The following is a 17,861-nucleotide window of genomic DNA, read 5'->3' on the forward strand; positions in this document are numbered from 1 at the left end:
GGGCAGGGCTTTGATGGAAGCTGGGTTGCTTCCCTCCCTTGGCAGCTTACATAGCACCTTCTGTGAAAACTAGTCCTCAGGAAGGAGGCTTTCGGGTCAGATCTAACTTAGATCCTCTAAGCCCTGTGGCTGAAGTGCATGATGTCTCAGCAATAGGGACTTGACTTCAACCTCTGGGAGGTAGTCAGGGACAGCAGCAGTAGCTTATATTTGACGGGCTGTCTCTTGGACTCCCCTGACCAACAACTCAAAAGGGAGTTTTTCATGCCTGGTTTTTGCTAAACAGTCTATGGCTCATGGGGGAGCATTGTTAGCCCAAGTAGGATATCTTCATTGAAGTTATAAGTGTATACGCATACACATACACTCAAATGTATCCTGTGTAGTTTGAGATGAACAGAAAGTAGTATGATTCCTGGTGGCTTTTTCATATCTGCTTGGTGTTCTCTTTCCTCCTTCTTCCCTCTCTTTCTTGCTATATTGACTTCACTTCCCCATCTATGAGCCTGTTTTAAGAGGCACCTTAATTCCAGGGGTCCAGATGAGCTTCCCCAACAACTCATGAAGGCATCTCTTTGAATTCCTTACGTTTCCCTCCAAGGTTATTCCTCATGGGCAACCTCATGTGGTCAGAACTGTCCAAGTGGGCATATGGGAAGGACATAATGTTCTTCTGTTGCCTCTGGCTAGCTGATGTGTTCACTCACGTGTCAGGGGTCTCGAGTTAGTGGATACTTATGGGAAGAACAGAGCAAAGAAAGCCAGACTGAGGAGAAAGGGCTGAGTATATTCCAGGCTCCACTTCATCCTTTCCACCTGCTCAAAGTACTGAGGCCTTTTCAGAGTGTACGGAGTTTCTTGGCAATGATATATAGCGTTCTTTTGGAATGTGGTGGAATCTGAAGACACTAGAAATAGCGATGGAAACCACAGGTGCCATTTACCAAGTGTGTATTCCATGCCATACACTCACTGTGGAGGCTTCTTACTTCCACTACTCCCAGTCCTCAGAGGGAAGTACTGCTAATGTCTACACTTTACACTCGAGGAATGGCCTGAGGCCACTGAAGTCAGAGGAGGACCAGGAGCTCCTAGGAACTGTGATGTTGGCTCTGCTACAGAGAGGGAAAGCGTGGACTCGGAATGCTAGAAGCTACCCAGCACTGTCTGCCCCTTAGATCTTCTCCTCCATCAGCAGTCTGTCACCCTAATGGATCACTGTGGCTTACCTGGTGCCAGTTTGTGTCTAACTTGGCTTTTTCTGCCCATATTAGTAGGCTGTTGGTTAGCAGAAAGTCTAAATATAGGAAGAAATTCTGAGCCTGCTAGATCACTCGGAAATCAGAAAAGATAATCCACTAATGTGAAAATTGGCTCTTTACCTTTTCATGTAATAACAGTAGTGAAAATAGTAATATTAACAGCAGTAGTAGCTGTTGGAGTGGTACTAATATGAAGCCAACCATGCCCTAGGCCTCAAGCACACTGTCAGCAGTTTACAAACATTTTCGTATGTAGTCTTCACAGTGGCCTTAGAAATAGGTGCATTTTCAGGTGAAGAAACACCAAGAGAATAGTTGCCAGCCAGTGATGAGGCCAAGACTCAAACCTCTGAGTCCTTAGCTTCACTTGATGGCTAGGGCTGGCTTGGGCCTAGGTGGGAACTTAGAGCAGAACATGACACCAGGGACTGTTTGAGCCCCCTTTCATCAAAGGGGACACTACCAAGGAGCACAAGTGAGTTAGTTGGTGGCAGTGACCTGTGGTCATTGTGTACATGGGGAGTTGGGACACCCTGAAGTCTTCAGACTAACGAACTTGCATGTCCGCATACAAGTCCAGCAGGGGGCTTCATTTTTATGATGTGCCCTGAAAAGGACCAGCTTATTTGAGGTATGCCCCCATGCCTTGGGTTTTAGGTTAGGCTTATGCTTAAGGGAGGTGAGCAAAACCCAAATAATTATTTTTTTAAATTGTTTTTAATACCAGGATCCAAACCTAGGACCCTGCTCATGCTACTCAAGTGTTCTGCCACTGAGCTATGTCCCTAGCCCCACTGAGCTGTGTCCCTAGCTGTGGCTTTGTCCTAATGGCCCCCTTGGGTGAGGGGGTAAGAAGGCACAGCATCAACAACACAGCCACCAAGACGGGAGTCAGGTGAAAGGCAAACAGCAATGGGGAGAGAGAGCCTTATATACCCTCCTCCCAGCACCCAAGCTTCGTCCCAATCCAGTGACATTGTGTGGTTACCCCTCATTGGCTAGGCACAATCACGACCACTGACAGCACCTGATCTGTTGACTTTACGTGGTAGCCTCTCATTGATTGGGCACAATTGGGACCTCTGACAGTGCTGTTGCTAAGCCCCTAGGCAGACTCCAGATTGGCTCATAAGGAAGTACATCATGTGCATGCCTTAGCAACTAGTTTGAGCCTTCTCTTCCTGCACCCAGCCCTTGAATTAAAGAAACCTTGGAGATGGCCTCCAAGTTCACTTCAGATTCAATCAGTTTGTTTCATCAAAAGTTAAGATTTTGTTAATTTTACTTAGTCTTTAGTATAAATACCAAGAGAGAAATCCTCATTTTATTTATGGTTGTAAAAGTGCAGCACCTTTGCTTGCAGAGTAATAATAGTCAAGGTTGCGTTAGCTACACAGAAAGGCCATCACTTTAGGACTGTTTTCTTTCTTTTTCTCTCTTTTGGTCATTTTTCTCCCTTGGGCCCAGGCCCTCATAGACCATGTGTCTGGTCATTTTTCCTTTCTTTTGTTTACATTTCTCTCTGTTTGTTGCTTCCTCTCTTCTGCATCTTCTTCTTTGCCTGACTGTAGTGCTAAGTTAAAGACCCTTCACTATTGGCTGTACTGTGTACTGAGTAGAGTGTGTATTGTCTTCTTAATTACAAGCTGAGATGAATAGAACTTTAACTTTTTTTAAAAGAAAACAACTGAATTTTTCATTTATCTGTTTGAATAATATTCCACTTCTGTTTCCTGTGTTCACTAAGGGCCAAAGCTTTGTGGAAAGTTCTGGACAAAACTTAAGATGTAGTGTCCTGACTTCTCCTTAACTAGAAGATTCAAGATGTAAAACACTGTTGTTCTCTTAGCATACTGACCAAAGATGGTAATTTTAATGTCATCTTGCTGGGGTGTTAAACAATAGCAGAACTGACAATTTTCTGGGGTTTTTATTCAGAATTGTTCTTTCCAAACCTAAAAAGATTTTTAGGAAATTCAAAATTACAAGTCGGCCCTTAATGATCAAATTAGTCAGCATTTTTCCCTAGAATCCATGAGTAATACATTGAAAGCAAGTTAGCTCTTTAAGGAATTTTCTAGTCCTTGAAAAATCTGGGTAGAGAAAAGAGATAAGGCACCAGGTATGTCTTATAACTTGTTATTGCATTCTCCAAGAATGCAAATTCTGTAGTATCTGCCCCCAGAGACTGGCATAGAGCTGTGCATTGTCCAAGAAAAACAAGATCATTTTTAGATTAAGATATAGACTAAGAAAATTTTTTTAATTTAACTTTTTATTTAAATTTTTCATACTATTTTTTTTATCATGTTCTTTTTTTAAAAAAAACAGCAACAAGGGCGGTGGTGGCGCAGGCCTTTAATCCCAGCACTCGGGAGGCAGAGGCAGGCGGATCTCTGTGAGTTCGAGGCCAGCCTGGGCTACAGAGTGAGTTCCAGGAAAGCTGCAAAGCTACACAGAGAAACCCTGTCTTGAAAAACCAAAAAGAAAAAGAAAAAAAAAAACAGCAACAAAAATTAAAACTAAAAAAGAAAAATCAATAATACAAAATATAACAAAACAAAAGCACATATACAAAAGTATATGGAGTCTGTTTTGTATTGGCCAGCTACTCCTGGGCATGGGGTCTGCCCTGGAGTGCAGTTCATTTACCCACTGTCACTAGGGAAGAGAACTTTTTATTTATGTTAGTAACTCGAAGCCTTCATAAAAAAGGCTGCACACTCCATCTGCTCCTGCCTTACATGTATGGCACCTTTTGTAGCCCATCTCTAATAACTCCATGTAAGTTTTCATAGCCCCGTCGTCACGGTGTTTAGACCATTTGACAAGAATCCTCTTAGTCTCTGAATTAGTACATGTGTTCACATTCCAGCTCCTCCAACAGCTGTGTTGTGAGGTCCCGAGCCCTTGGTCATCAAACATGGCTGTAATATGACAGTCAGATGATAATGATCTTTGAGCTCTAGTACCAATTTTTTCTCAGATTACTGTATACATTGAAAAGTTTTCAGAAACTACTTACAGAATGTCAATGAGTGTAGCTGTTTTTACTTCCATTTGCCTGTGTTGCCTTGAATACAGACCTGACAGAAAAGGTCCAGGAGACTGGGGATTATAAAGACTGGGAAAATGTAAAATGAAATTAATGTGCCCACTGGACCTGGGGTTTTTATAAAATCCCATGTTTTGGCCTTAGGTAGTTAATACTTTCATGAGAACTTACACTGAACCACATGCTATATTCTGAAGACACATTAATAAAGGATATTCTTCCTCAATATAATCAAATACATCAAGACCCTCAGGAACCCTGAGCCCAGGGCGGTGGTGGTACACACCTTAAGTCACAGCACTCAGAGAGGCAGAAGCAGGCAGATCTTTGCTCTCAGAGAGACGAAGTCTGGCCCCCTCCCCAGTCTGTGTTATGACTCATTCTGTGCGTTTCTTCTATGACATTTAAAACACTTTGTGGTCATGTATTCATCTCAGCATTTGTTTACTATCTAGCTTTTCCTGAAACAGGCTGATGATCTGCCTAATGCCTTGGCAAACAGTGGGCTCTCAATAAATATTTGTGAAATGGATGACTGATTTACAGAAGAACAAGGCCAGAAATGTGTGAAAAACCAAACTACCAAAAAACAAGAACACGGCTGACAACAGCCAGGCCAAATGTACAAATAAATGCCAAAAATCTACTAACTAGAGCCAGATGATATTAAATAAGGAAGGCTTGTGGAAATAAGTTTGAAATACTTTTGCCACAAGACAGTAGGCAGTTGGCAAAAGTTGAGGACAGTAGTAACTACTGGTCATGTGATTTGTGGTGCAGTCTGTTTCTAAGTGAAAGCATGGAGTGGATAGTCTGGGCTTTATACAAAAGCTCTTGATAAAAATGGCTTCCAAGCAGATGATTAGAAATTGAAGAGTTTGACTTGAAATTTGTTTTTTTGTTTTTTTGGGTTTTTTTTTTTTTTGATTTGCAGGATGGCCAGCCATTGGCAGGATTGATTCAAGATCACATGGTTTCAGGTGCAAATATGACCATCCGGGGATGCTTTTTCAACCGGGAACAGTACATGGAGCTGGTGTACCGAGGGCTCACAGACAAAGTGGGACGTGTGAAGCTCTTTCCTCCTGCCATCCTGAAGCCTTTCCCGCTGTGGACAGGAAAGCAGGTAATTGGGAAAATGGCAACCAGTGTATGTTTTAAAAGAAAATAAGCCACTCATGTAACAGTTTCAATTCCAAGAGATTCCAGACCAGAGACAGAAAAATCTCTAATCATTAAATAGTCTGACTTTCCCTTTGCGCGGGGCCCAGGTCTGGGAAAGCTCAAAGGTGATTCTAGGAAGAACAGGTGCACGGTTCCTGTTTATTGGTTTATCGTAAACTGGGTGTCCTCTAATCCAAATGCAGCGCTAATACCAGTGGTGATGTAGTTCTAATAGAAAGGTTCACCGAGAAATACCAAAGGCTTTGCTGAGTTCATTGACACGATTTTTTTGTGCTTAAATCCGACCTTCTCTCTTCAGCAGATGATAATACTGAGACTTAATGTTAAATAACATGTTCAAGGTTATTAGAGGCAGAACTGGAATTCAAACCCGGGATTTTTTAATGCCAAAGTAACCATATAATAGTATACATGGAAATCAAATGAAATACACTACAGTATATTCTTCTACTGTTGCCTGGGCCTCCAAATTCAGCTTCAAGGATCAACTTCTAAAGTCTTGGCTCTTTATCCATAAAAAGTGGGTTTGAATTCATCTCTGCAGCCTTCTCTTGCTTCGTAATTCTTTAAGTCTGTAAAAGTAGGTTTTTGGGTTTTTTTTGGGGGGGGGGGTACTGCCCCGCCTGCAGGGCTTCAACGGGTTCTCGACCACCCTAAGGACGGAATGATAGAGACAGGAGATACAAGGAAACACACCAAGTCTAGATTCTGATCAAGGTGCAACTTTATTTTTCTCCACGAGGGTTTATATAGTTCCTGCAGGGTGGGGGGAGCAAGAAGCTGTCATCTGCATAAGGTGGGGCAAGCTAATAGGATGTTTGTATAGGATGTTTACATGGTGAAAGGGTCAGGGGCTCTGCCTCAATGTCCTGTTGCTAGGCAACCTGACTGTAAGATTATCTAGTTCCCTGTCTTATGGGGGTCTGTATTTTTCCACTAACTAGAGATTCTATCCTTGTCTCTGACAGGGTACTGTTGTTTTCAAGACAGAATTTTTCTGTATAGCCCTGGCTGTCCTAGAATTTACTCTGTAGACCAGGCTGGCCTCGAGCTCAGAAATCCACATGCCTCAGCCTCCCAACTGCTGGGATTAAAGGTGTGTGCCACCACCACCCAGCTTAGTCTGTAAAAGATTTAAACACCAGGATTATTTTATGAATGATTATGTATGTTTTCTTGCTGTAACAAAACACTTTATATGAGGAAGAGTTTACTGTAGCTCAGATTTTCAGAGCTTTCACTTTGGGCCACTTGACTCTGTTGCTTCCAGACCTTTGTGTAGTAAATCAGAGCGTTAAGGTAGAAGCATGTGAGCCGGGTGGTGGTGGCACATGCCTTTAATCCCAGCACTCGGGAGGCAGAGCCAGGCGGATCTCTGTGAGTTCGAGGCCAGCCTGGTCTTCAAAGCGAGTTCCAGGAAAGGTGCAAAGCTGCACAGAGAAACCCTGTCTCGAAAAACCAAAAAAAAAGTAGAAGCATGTTGTAGAGCAGAGGATCAGGAGACAGGAAAGGAACCAAGAAGAAGCATGGAAGAGAGGCCCATCAGGGCCATGCTCTAGGGACACATGCCTCCTCCTATAGTAGCAGGCTCAGTAAGCTCACCAGTGGTTAGCCCATTGATGGAGTTAACACTCTTCAGATCCAGCCACCTCTCAGTAGCCCCACCAGCTGGGGGCAAAGCCTTCAACACAGAGCTTTTGAAAGAATAGTTCATATCTCAGTTGTTGTAGCCGTTGAACTTGGCTTGCTAATATTTTGTCTAGAATGGCTGTTACTTTTCTCATTGCTGTGACAAAATACTTGACGTGGCAGGAGAGGTTGGTGGCCGGAACTTGAGGCAGCTGTCACATTGCATGCACAGTCAAGAAGCATGGAGAGATGAATACTGGTGCTCAGCTCACCGATGGGGTGGTGCCTCCCACATCCGGGGTGGATCTCTTCAGTTACATAGACACACCCAGAGTTGTGTTTCCATGGTGATTCTAAATCCCATCAAGTCAACAATGAAGATTCACCATCACAAATCACAGTTACATTTTTTTACTTTATTATTTGTGTGTGTGTGCGCGCGCGCGCGCGCGCGCGCATACAGGTGTTGTGGCACTTACATGGAAGTCAGAGGACAACTTTTAAGAGTCAGTTCCAGAATATTGCTGTCACCCACAAAGAAATTCTGTTATCTATTAGTGATCATTAGTGATCAATCCCACTTCCTTCCTCCCTTCACTCCTAGTCTCTATTACTTTGCCTAATTTGTGCATTTCATCTCAGTCGTACAATAAGGTTTTTGTGACATGCTTCTTTGATTTAATATAATGTTCTGAAGGCTTACCTGTGTTATACTCTGGGTTTTTTGTTTGTTTGTTTGTTTTGTTTTTTGAGACAGGGTTTCTCTGTGTAGCTTTGTGCCTTTCCTGGAACTCACTCTGTAGACCAGGCTGGCCTCAAACTCACAGAGATCCCCTGGCTCTGCCTCCCAGAGTACTGGGATTAAAGGCGTGCGCCACCCCCCCCACCCCACCCCCACCCCCCGGCATACTCTGTTTTTTGTTTTTTTTTGGTTTTTTTTTTATGGCTGAAGAACATTCGTTGTGTGAAGACACTACATTTTGTTTATTCGTTTTCAGTTGAAAACAGATAATTAGGGATGTTTCCACTCCTTGGGTACTACAGGTAAAGCTGCAGTGAGCTCTTCTGCTCCATCCCCCTTTGTGAGCACGTGTTTTCATTCTTTATGTATAACTAAGAATCATACAGTGATTCTGTGTGTGTACTATAGTCGTAGAATCGTGGTAATTCTGTGGTTAATTTTTTGAGGAACTTTCAAGCTGTTTTTCAAAGTTGACATAGTTTATTTTTATACCAGCAATGTAGGTGGGTTCACTGTCTTTTAGACAAATGTGTTCAAGTTATTTGCCCATTTACTATGATGTTTGTCTTTTTATTGAGTTGTAAGAATTTTTGATATATTCTGGCGGTTAGCATTACATCATGTATGTGATTTATAAACCTTTTCTCCAGTTATATGGAATATTTTTCCATGTGCTTGTCATTTGACAGACAAAAGTTTTAAATTTAGGTAAGTTTCAGCTGATTTTGTGTTGTCACAGCTGTTTGTATTGTCACAGCTAGCCATTTTATTGATTATGCATTTAGGTCTTGGAGCCATTTTGAGTTAACTTTTATTTGTGGTGTAAGATGAGGTTCAAAATCCATTCTTGGATCTGTATATATGCGTTTTTCTCAGCACCAGTTGCTGACAGTATTGATCTTTCCAATTGACTGTCCTCACCACTAGATCTAAAGCAGCTGTTTGCAGATATTCTTTCTGGACTCATTTATATTCCAGTTGTTAGTGTGCCTATCCTAATGCCCTTGTCACGCTGCCTTGATTTCTAAGCTTTGTTAGTGAGGTTTAGAATCAGATGAGAGTCTCGCAGCTCTGCTCTTCTGTTCCGAGATTGCTTTGCCTGAGGTTCTTTGCATTTCCATGAACTGGAGGGTCAACTAGCCCTTCTCACTTCTCCCAGCTGTCTGCTGTCATTTTTGTTGTATAAACGTTTGTTTTGTACTACTTCTGTGGCCTGCTTTGACTGTATGTGTAGCACATGCATTCAGCCACCCATGGAGACGAGAAGAGGGCATCAGATCCCCTGAAACTGGATCGTGGGCGGTTGAGAGCTGCCTGATTGGGTTGCTAGGAACTGAACCTGGGTCCTCTGCAAGACCAGCAAGTGCTCTTAACTCTTGAGCCATTTGTCCTTGTATGGTTAAATTTTTTTCTTTCTTTTGTCTTCTGTTTTTAGGGGTTTTTTTGCATGTGTGTGCATGTGTGTCAGGGCCAAAGGACAGCTTGCAGGAGTCAGTTCTCTACCATGTGAGTCTGGAGATCAAGCTTGGGTCTTCAAGTTCAGCAGCAGGCATCCTTACCTGCTGAGGCATCTTGCTGGTCCTTCTTTAGTTAAATTTATTCCTGAAGTACTTGATTCACCTTGGTACTTTGTATGTGGATTTTGTTGTTAGATTAATTTTCAGACTCTTACCAACACATAGTGGCTCCTGTAGGTTGATCCCCTTCAGCGTCACTTAGAGTCGTATACTAGCTCTGATAATGATAACTTTGTAGAATGCTGAAGAACATCCTCTATACACCATGGTTTTGCACTTGCCTCTCCATCTGAGTGCATTTTGTTTCTTTCCTTACCTGACCATCCCAGCAAGAACTTCTAGGACATTGTTGAGTAGAAATGGCCTTGTCCTGCCCCTGATTTTAGACAGGAACATGCAGACTTTGATTGGGTATGTTAGTGGTTTTGCACAGATGCTTCTTTACCAGGTTGTTAATATTTATTCCCAGTTCTTAGTCTGTGGTGTTTTCTTCATCGACAGATGTTCTTTCTTTTGTAGGTGGGATAGCAGGCCATCGTTCTCTGTGTATGAGTTGTTGAATATGTCTGTTACTTTATACCAAATTCCAGTCTTGACTATCCAGCCTGGCAGCCCCCCACTAGCCATATGTTGTTTGGGTTAATGTGCAGCTTGTGGTAAGCAGCCCAGGGAAGCCTCACCTCCTGCCCCGACTCCTTACCCCATCCCCCTCATCATACCAGCCTATAGAGCTGAGGTGTGAGGAGAGTGAGCCTTCTGATCGTCTTCTGCTCCAGAAACAGTGTTATCTGCTTTCTTTATTTTTATTTCTTACATATTTTTGTTTTTTACTTTTACATGCACAGGTATTTTGCTTGCATGTGTATCTGTGCACCACATGTATGCAGTGCTTACAGAGGCCAGAAGAGGACATTGGATCCCCTAGAACTAGAGTTACAGGCAGTTAGCTGCCATATAGGTGCTAGAAATTAAACCCAGGTCTCCTTTAAGAGCGGTCAGTGCTCTCAACCACTGAGCCTCTCCAACCCCTTGCCTGCAACACCTGCCTGTTTGCCCCCCAGCCTGCTCCCTCTGTGGGAATGTGCTTGACACCTCCTAAGCTGGTCCATTGTTGTCCCCAGAGACACCTGCCTCCCTCTGTAGAACACCTGCTTGAGAAAGTGCCTCTCCTGGCCTTCTGTTAGTGACTGTTTGCCAAGTGATAACCTTTCTGGGTGACTCAGGAAAGACCCTGGCCTTTCAGTACTAAAATTAATTCTAGTTACATCTGTTTACTTGAGGCATTTAGCACTATAAAAGTTGATTGGCATCAGATTATGGGCTTATCAGTCTTCCTTATCAGTGTGACATCTGTTCTCTAAGGCATTTTTTTTTTTGGGCACTTTGTTCAAGAGTGTAGACCTGGAATGTATTTACAGTAAATAGTCCTGTCGGGAGTTAAATTAGAACACGCTTTTGTCTGAATATTTATTTTCCCAAGGTTCCTGTTATAATCCTCCCCCTCCCCCCACCCCCAGGGATAGTGTTGCAGAATGAGGCCTTTGGGAGATGTTTAGTCATGGGAGCAGAAGGAATGGGATTCGTGCCCTTGTAAGTCTTCAAGCACTCTTCCACCAAGTCAAGACCGAGTAGGAAGTCTCTATTTATGCTAGAAAGCATGACCCTCCCCAGCCTCCTTGTCTGCCTCATTTGTCCTCCTCTGCTCCTATAACTATAAGAAATAAATTCCTATTTATGCTTTGTGCAGTTTAGGGTATTTGGGTATAGTAGCCCACATTGGCCAAGGCAGAACGCATCAAACCGTACCAGATAATCTCCTTCTCACTCTGGCTAAGCCTTTCCACCCACCCTTCCTGCCCCTTGCCCTGAAACACGGGATCCCGTCCCTGACTGCTGACTGAGGCCTTCCCTGGCCACCTAATTTAGAATCACGGTGCCCTCTTCTCTGTGCTCTGAGTTACCCTTCCTTGTTCTGTTTTCCTCTAGAGCATGGATCCCCAGGGAGTCAAGGCTCCAAGGAGCTTCACCCTCTCCTCAGTACCTGGCTCATAGCAGTTGATAGATAATTGCAAAGGAGTGAATGCACCCTGTCTGAAGGCTGGGAACAAGCAACACTAGATCAGAACGCGCCCCTCAGTGCACGCCCTCTACCAGGGCACCCCAATGCCTGGTGCCTCACTCTGCAGCCTGTTTCTCAGTTAGATGTTTCAGGTCTCCCGTGGGAAGCTCCTTAGGCACTTCTTCGCTGTTATGTCCCTGCCTTGAGAGTCTAAGCTCTTGTGCAGGGAGGAAGTTACTAAACACAGAGTAATTGTCACTGTTTGAGGATGACTGAGACTGTGTTTCAGCTTTCCAGTCTGGCAGGTGAGGAGTGGTAGGAGCCTCCCATCTCTCTCACCTTTGCTGATTCTTTGCTTTTGTTATTTTACCACATTATCAGATGCTTATTTGGACCCCCAAACAATTATCCTTCCTTTGGACTGTTCAGAAATTTAATGCAATTCTCAGAGTTTGCTCGCTCTAGGATGAAGTATTTAGGGAATAAAAATCCTAATGAAGTGGCCGGGCGGTGGTGGCGCACGCCTTTAATCCCAGCACTCGGGAGGCAGAGCCAGGCGGATCTCTGTGAGTTCGAGGCCAGCCTGGACTACCAAGTGAGTTCCAGGAAAGGCGCAAAGCTACACAGAGAAACCCTGTCTCGAAAAACCAAAAAAAAAAAAAAAAAAAAAATCCTAATGAAGTTTTAGTATATTTTTGGTGGACTTGTGTTTTAGAGGACCTGATTGCCTTACTGTGCCTTGAGAGCATGAGAAATGGCGTCATGAGGCAGATGGTCTTAAAAGAGCAGTTATCTTTTCCCCTTCCATCATATTGTCCTCCTTTTCTCCAGGTTGTGTCAACCCTGCTCATAAACATAATCCCAGAGGACTACGCCCCCCTGAATTTATCTGGAAAGGCAAAAATTGGCAGCAAAGCCTGGGTGAAGGAAACTCCACGTCCTGTTCCTGACTTTGACCCTGACTCCATGTGTGAGTCCCAGGTATGGCTGTCCTTTATTATTATAAGGTTGATTTCTGTTCCTGGTGGTAGCAGATTGACTCAAAACATGTTCAGAAACTGATGCCATGCCTCAGAAGACAAGTTTTGTCTGAGTCGGTATCCCCTTTTGTTTAAAGTGGTCAGGGTTGAGCTCTGACCTCTGGCTCTCAGTATGAAATAGCTGCTGATTTGGGAAGGCTTTCCAAAAGCTCGTGCTGATTCTGCAGGGCTTACAGTGTAGAGCCCATGTTTTCCTTCAAGACCTCTGAGTGGTTTGAGTTAACCAAATTGCTACGAGGTCCCCAAATCTCAGCTCCAAACCTTCAGAACCAGACTTAGGGAAGGCCAAGGTGGTCACCCCCAGGTGCTGTGCTACTGTGAGAGCACACTCACACCAAAGATTACCAAGGCCTCTGTGTGTTCTTGGTGAGCAGGCATCTCAAGTCTGCAGCTGGCTCTGTGTGTGTGTGTGTATTATTTTTTGGGAGGGGGTGGGGTGGGGTTTCGAGACAGGGTTTCCCTGTGTAGCTTTGTGCCTTTCCTGGATCTCGCTCTGTAGACCAGGCTGGCCTCGAACTCACAAAGATCCGCCTGGCTCTGCCTCCCGAGTGCTGGGATTAAAGGTGTGCACCACCACCGCCCGGCCTGGCTGTATATTTTTAACAGGGCCTGCTTTCCTCTGTCCCTCCATCTTCCCTCTTTCTTTCTTTCTTTTTTCTGTGGTTGGGTATTGAACCCAGGATCCCCTGCATGCTTAGAATGAGCTCTACCAATGAACCCTATCCCCTGTCCTGTGTCAGGACCAACAGATGTTCTGTGCAGACCTGGAGCAGCTACTTCTTTCCCTGTATAGATAACAGCTTACTGTGTGCAGGTAAAACCTTAGCCAGTGTGCGTTAGTCTCCCTTATTTGAAGATGTGTTATTGGTGCTCCTTCCCTACCCAGGTGATCATCAGGGAAGGGGAGCTGCTCTGCGGAGTGCTAGACAAGGCACACTACGGGAGCTCTGCCTACGGCCTGGTCCACTGCTGCTATGAGATCTACGGGGGTGAGACCAGCGGCAGGGTTCTCACCTGCCTGGCCCGCCTCTTCACTGCCTACCTGCAGCTCTATAGAGGTTTCACTTTGGGTAAGTACGAGGCTCATGGCTCTGGCTCTGCTGACCCCGCAGGATGACGTCTAGGCTGTTTTCTTGGTAGATGTTTATTTAGACTCTTCCCTTCATTGCTATCCATCTGACTTCCCACAGCTTCTGTTGCTTTTCCCACCACAGCACAGAGCAGCCCTTCCCATCGCCAGTCCCATCATGTCCCTTTCTTCACCCCACCCCTTATGACAGAAGTAGCTCCTAGGGCCGGCTCACAAGTGCAGCCCGGACCTAAGCAGCTGTCATGCTGTAGCTTTGTGAGCCCAGGGCACAGACAGGGATGGCTCAAGTGCACCGATGATCCACATGCCACAGGCTGACAGGAAGCAAGGCCAAGCCAGGAGGAGGAGAGCTGTGGGGAGGGCCACTAACCTCCTTCCACCTTCGTTCAGGCAGGGGTCATCTTTCCAAGGATGGCCTGGATGTGTCCTCACGGCAGGGCCTGCATTTGTGGTTTTGGCTTCTGTGGAGAGGAATCGTTTCTGCTCACATGTACTCTTCAGGAGCCTCAGGTTTCCAGGCTGTTGTACTGGGATTCCCGATGTTTGCTCTCGTTTTTAAATACTCAGTTGTTGCCTTCCCACTCAAACCTTGGCTGAGGGATTCTTAAGTCTGAGACATTCACAGGTAGAAACAAAATATTGTTGGGTTGAAAAGCAATTACTGATCAGGGTGAGCTGTTCTTCAGTCCTTTGAGCTAAAGGATGGGCTTCGCTGAAGGGATGTGGACCGTGTACCCTTCTGAGGTAGTCAGTGCTGGGGAACGCTTGACTCTTGCCCCTACGTGACGTGGGTGTGTACTTGGTGTGTGCGTATTCACAGCTGTGCACATAGCCAGGGCCCTGGGACACTCACTGTCTGCCTCTCTTCTACCACTGAAGAGCTTTTCAACCTACATCTAGCCATTTCATCCCACACAGATTTATTGGATGTAGCCAGCAGAGCTTCTGGCTAAAAGCACAAGTTTGTAACTCAAGCCTAGGCCTACTTTCTACCTATGTACCTCAATTTTAAGCCTTGATTTTATTGCTTATGAGATGTTTAGGCTTTCCTAAGCATGCACTGATGTTAATATCACTATTCCAGAACTTCCTGTGTCTGTGACTCTCAGCTTTGGATCTGAGCATCACCAAGTTTATAAGTCAGTGAGACATTAGGCCTGGGCCCTGTTGAACTTGCCTGTTTGCCTTCGCAGGTGTAGAAGACATTTTGGTTAAGCCAGATGCAGATGTGAGGAGACAGCGCATCATTGAAGAATCCACCCAGTGTGGGCCCCGGGTAAAGAGGAGGGTTGGGAGGCTGTGGGCTGCTGTCCCAGGGGTGGCTTATCTTACAGACTAAAAACCACCTCTCCCTTGGCTACCACCTCCTGTTTCTTCTTTATTCTAGGCTGTTAGGGCTGCATTGAACCTACCAGAAGCTGCGTCTTGTGATGAGATCCAAGGGAAATGGCAGGATGCCCATCTGGGCAAAAACCAGAGGGATTTTAACATGATTGACATGAAGTTCAAGGAGGAAGTGAACCATTACAGCAATGAGATCAACAAGGTTAGCCTCGCCGTACAGTGCACACATCCCCATCTTTTTGAATGCTGAATTTTTGTTGATTTGTTTTGAATTACATTTTGATTCTCACCCTGGGCCCCTTAGAGCAGTTTGACTATTTAACAACTGAGTAGGTGAGGTTTGAAGTTGGGTAAGTAGACTCCATTTTTGTGAAGAATTCAGGATTTTATTCTCTCCATTTGAGTCTGGGAAGGCCTTGGGTTTGTGCTAAAAAACAGAATGCTTTGTGCAGCATTTCTCCTTTTTTTTTTTTTTTTAAGATTTATTTATTTATTATGTGCACAGTATTCTGCCTGCATGTGTCCCTGCAGGCCAGAAGAGGGCACCAGATCTCATTACAAGTGGTTGTGAGCCACCATGTGGTTGCTGGGAATTGAACTCAGGACTCTGGGAGAGCAGTCGGTGCTCTTAACCACTGAGCCATCTCTCCAGCCCCTGTGCAGCATTTCTAAATGTGCTTACTTGGGAGCTGCTGCATTAAAGGGACTGAAGAAAGAAGCTGAACTGTAGAACCCACTCCACTGTAGGTGGATGAACAAAATAAGGGGCAGAAGCCACTGCTGCTCATACAGCAGAGCCAGAGGTCAATGCCTGGCTTCAAGTTCATGTCGGACTTGGTACTTACTGTGTGAATGTGAGGAGCACTGCTTCACAATGCTTGCTCATGCACAGTGCCAAGCCCAGCCTGTGGCAGTTCAGAAGGAGAGGGGAAGCTGCCTAGGTTAAGGTCACAGCTCACTTCTGCCTGTGCTCCTGTTCCGGAGCCTGAACTCCCCACCCTGTGGTTTGGAGGAGGAGCCAGCCTGGCTTTCACTCTGCTGGTAGACCCTGGGGCCCAGCCTGAGGAAAGAAGGGCAAGGCTATGGCTCCACGTCAGAGTTGTCTGTGGTCCTCTTGCTGCCTTACAGCATTCATTTGGTGGCCTAGGAGATAGCTCTCCTCAGTAGAAGGTTTTAGTCAGAGGAGCCCTCTAGTGCTGCCTGGGAAAGCAGGAGCCTTGTCCACCAGGGCAGACAGAGCACGTCTTAGAATAGCTTCTTGTCCCACAGCTCCCACTTCCTGCCCTCTTCCAACTCGGGCTCTACCCTCCTGTGTTGACTAGGGTGTCTGGATCCCCAAGCAAAGGCTGGAACAGACTCAGAACCCATGTCATGGTCCCTAGGACCTCTCTGTAGGGCTTTCTCACTTCTGCTATGCCTGGTGGCTTGCTGGCAAGTGTGGACATTGGTGATGCACTGACTCTGGGCATCCAGACTAAGCTTTCCTGGGCTGATTCATCAGGACCTCACCTTAGATTTTTATTTTATTTTTTATTTTTTTCAAAAAAGTGTTTATGTAGCCCAGGCTGTCCAGCACTCACTCTGTAGACCAGGCTGGCCTTAGAGATCCATATGCTTCTGCCTCCTGAGTGCTGGGATTAAAGGTGTGTGTGTTCCACCACCGCAGGCTTAGATTTTATTCTTGTCTATTGTCTTAGTCACTGTTCTGTTGCTGTGAAGAGACATCGTGACCAAGGCAGCTCTCATAAAGGAAAGCATTTAATTGTGGGCTTTGTCATTATCACAGTGGTTAGTCATTATCGCAGTGGGGAGCATGGCAGCACACAGGCAGACATGGTTCTGGAGAAGTAGCTGAGAAGTAACTTAGAAGTAGCTGAGTGAGTTCTCTTTCCTGATCCCTAGGGAGTGAGAGCCAGCATGTGAAAGGGAGCGCAGGAGGGCCTGGGCTTAAGATTTTGAAACCTCAAAGCCCACTTTCAGTGACACACTTCCTTCAACAAGGCCTTCTAATCCTTTCAAATAGTGCTACTTCCTGGTGACTAAGTGTTGGTTTCATGTGGCGACGAAATGTTATTCATTAAGCAGCACTGTTACCATGCTAGAAAAGCCATGAGGCACGACAAAACCCACTATCAGTGTTTTATTAGGAGAAGGGAGGCACAGGAAAGAATGTGATCAGGCCTGTGGAAGACATGTGCAGGGAGAGAGGTGGGGTAGAGGAGAAGAAGGGGGAGGAGTCTGTGACCCGCTTTTTGTGGATTCCCCTGCACATGTGCATATGGGCTTATGGAACTACGCCACACATGCACATAGACTGCGTGGTCATGCAGTGTGCACGGATTACATAGGATGTAAAGCCCTGGAATGACTAAACATCTCAACAGTGCATGTGCGGTCATGTAACTGGGGGAATGGCCAGGAATTCCAACACTAAGCATTCAAATGTATGAGTCTGTGGGCCATTCTTACTCACACCAGCACATCTAGCTCCTTGTCAGAACCTCAGATTGGATTTGCCAGCCCCACCCTCTTCTCAGCCTTTGTGTCTCCCTTTTTGCTGCCATTTGGCCAGTGAGTGAAACCTGGGGCGCTTTGAGCGTAGCAGAGGGCAGGGCACCCATCTGAAGGTTTTAGGGAAAGGATGGTGCCAGGTTGGGCTTTCCTTTGTCTTAAATGCAGTTCAGCCCTTGGCTGGACATCAATACTCTCTCTGGCTTTATTGTTTGTGTCATAACTTTACCTTCTGAATGTGGAATTTCAAAAAGATGAAGTCACTGACCAGCGCACTGATTTGATCCACAGGCATGTATGCCTTTGGGCTTGCACAGACAGTTCCCCGAGAACAACCTCCAGATGATGGTGCAGTCGGGAGCCAAAGGGTCGACTGTGAACACGATGCAAGTATGAGCAAAAGAACTTTATCCAGTGTGCCAGAGGG

The 17,861-nt window shown here is 45.3% G+C and overlaps 1 protein-coding gene across 1 annotated transcript in view; it reads left to right on the forward strand.

Annotated features, from left to right (window-relative positions):
- Polr1a (RNA polymerase I subunit A) overlaps positions 1-17,861 on the forward strand; it is a 64,823-nt gene that overhangs the window by 24,687 nt on the left and 22,275 nt on the right. The window contains exons 14-19 of the mRNA XM_052720377.1: positions 5,252-5,443; positions 12,281-12,430; positions 13,376-13,559; positions 14,773-14,855; positions 14,967-15,125; positions 17,726-17,824. Of these exons, the coding sequence (XP_052576337.1) occupies positions 5,252-5,443; positions 12,281-12,430; positions 13,376-13,559; positions 14,773-14,855; positions 14,967-15,125; positions 17,726-17,824 (867 nt within the window). The remainder of the gene's footprint in view (positions 1-5,251; positions 5,444-12,280; positions 12,431-13,375; positions 13,560-14,772; positions 14,856-14,966; positions 15,126-17,725; positions 17,825-17,861) is intronic.

Source organism: Peromyscus californicus, unplaced genomic scaffold (genome assembly GCF_007827085.1).
Source record: "Peromyscus californicus insignis strain IS unplaced genomic scaffold, ASM782708v3 Scaffold_6__1_contigs__length_162567912, whole genome shotgun sequence".
Lineage (NCBI taxonomy): Eukaryota > Metazoa > Chordata > Mammalia > Rodentia > Cricetidae > Peromyscus > Peromyscus californicus.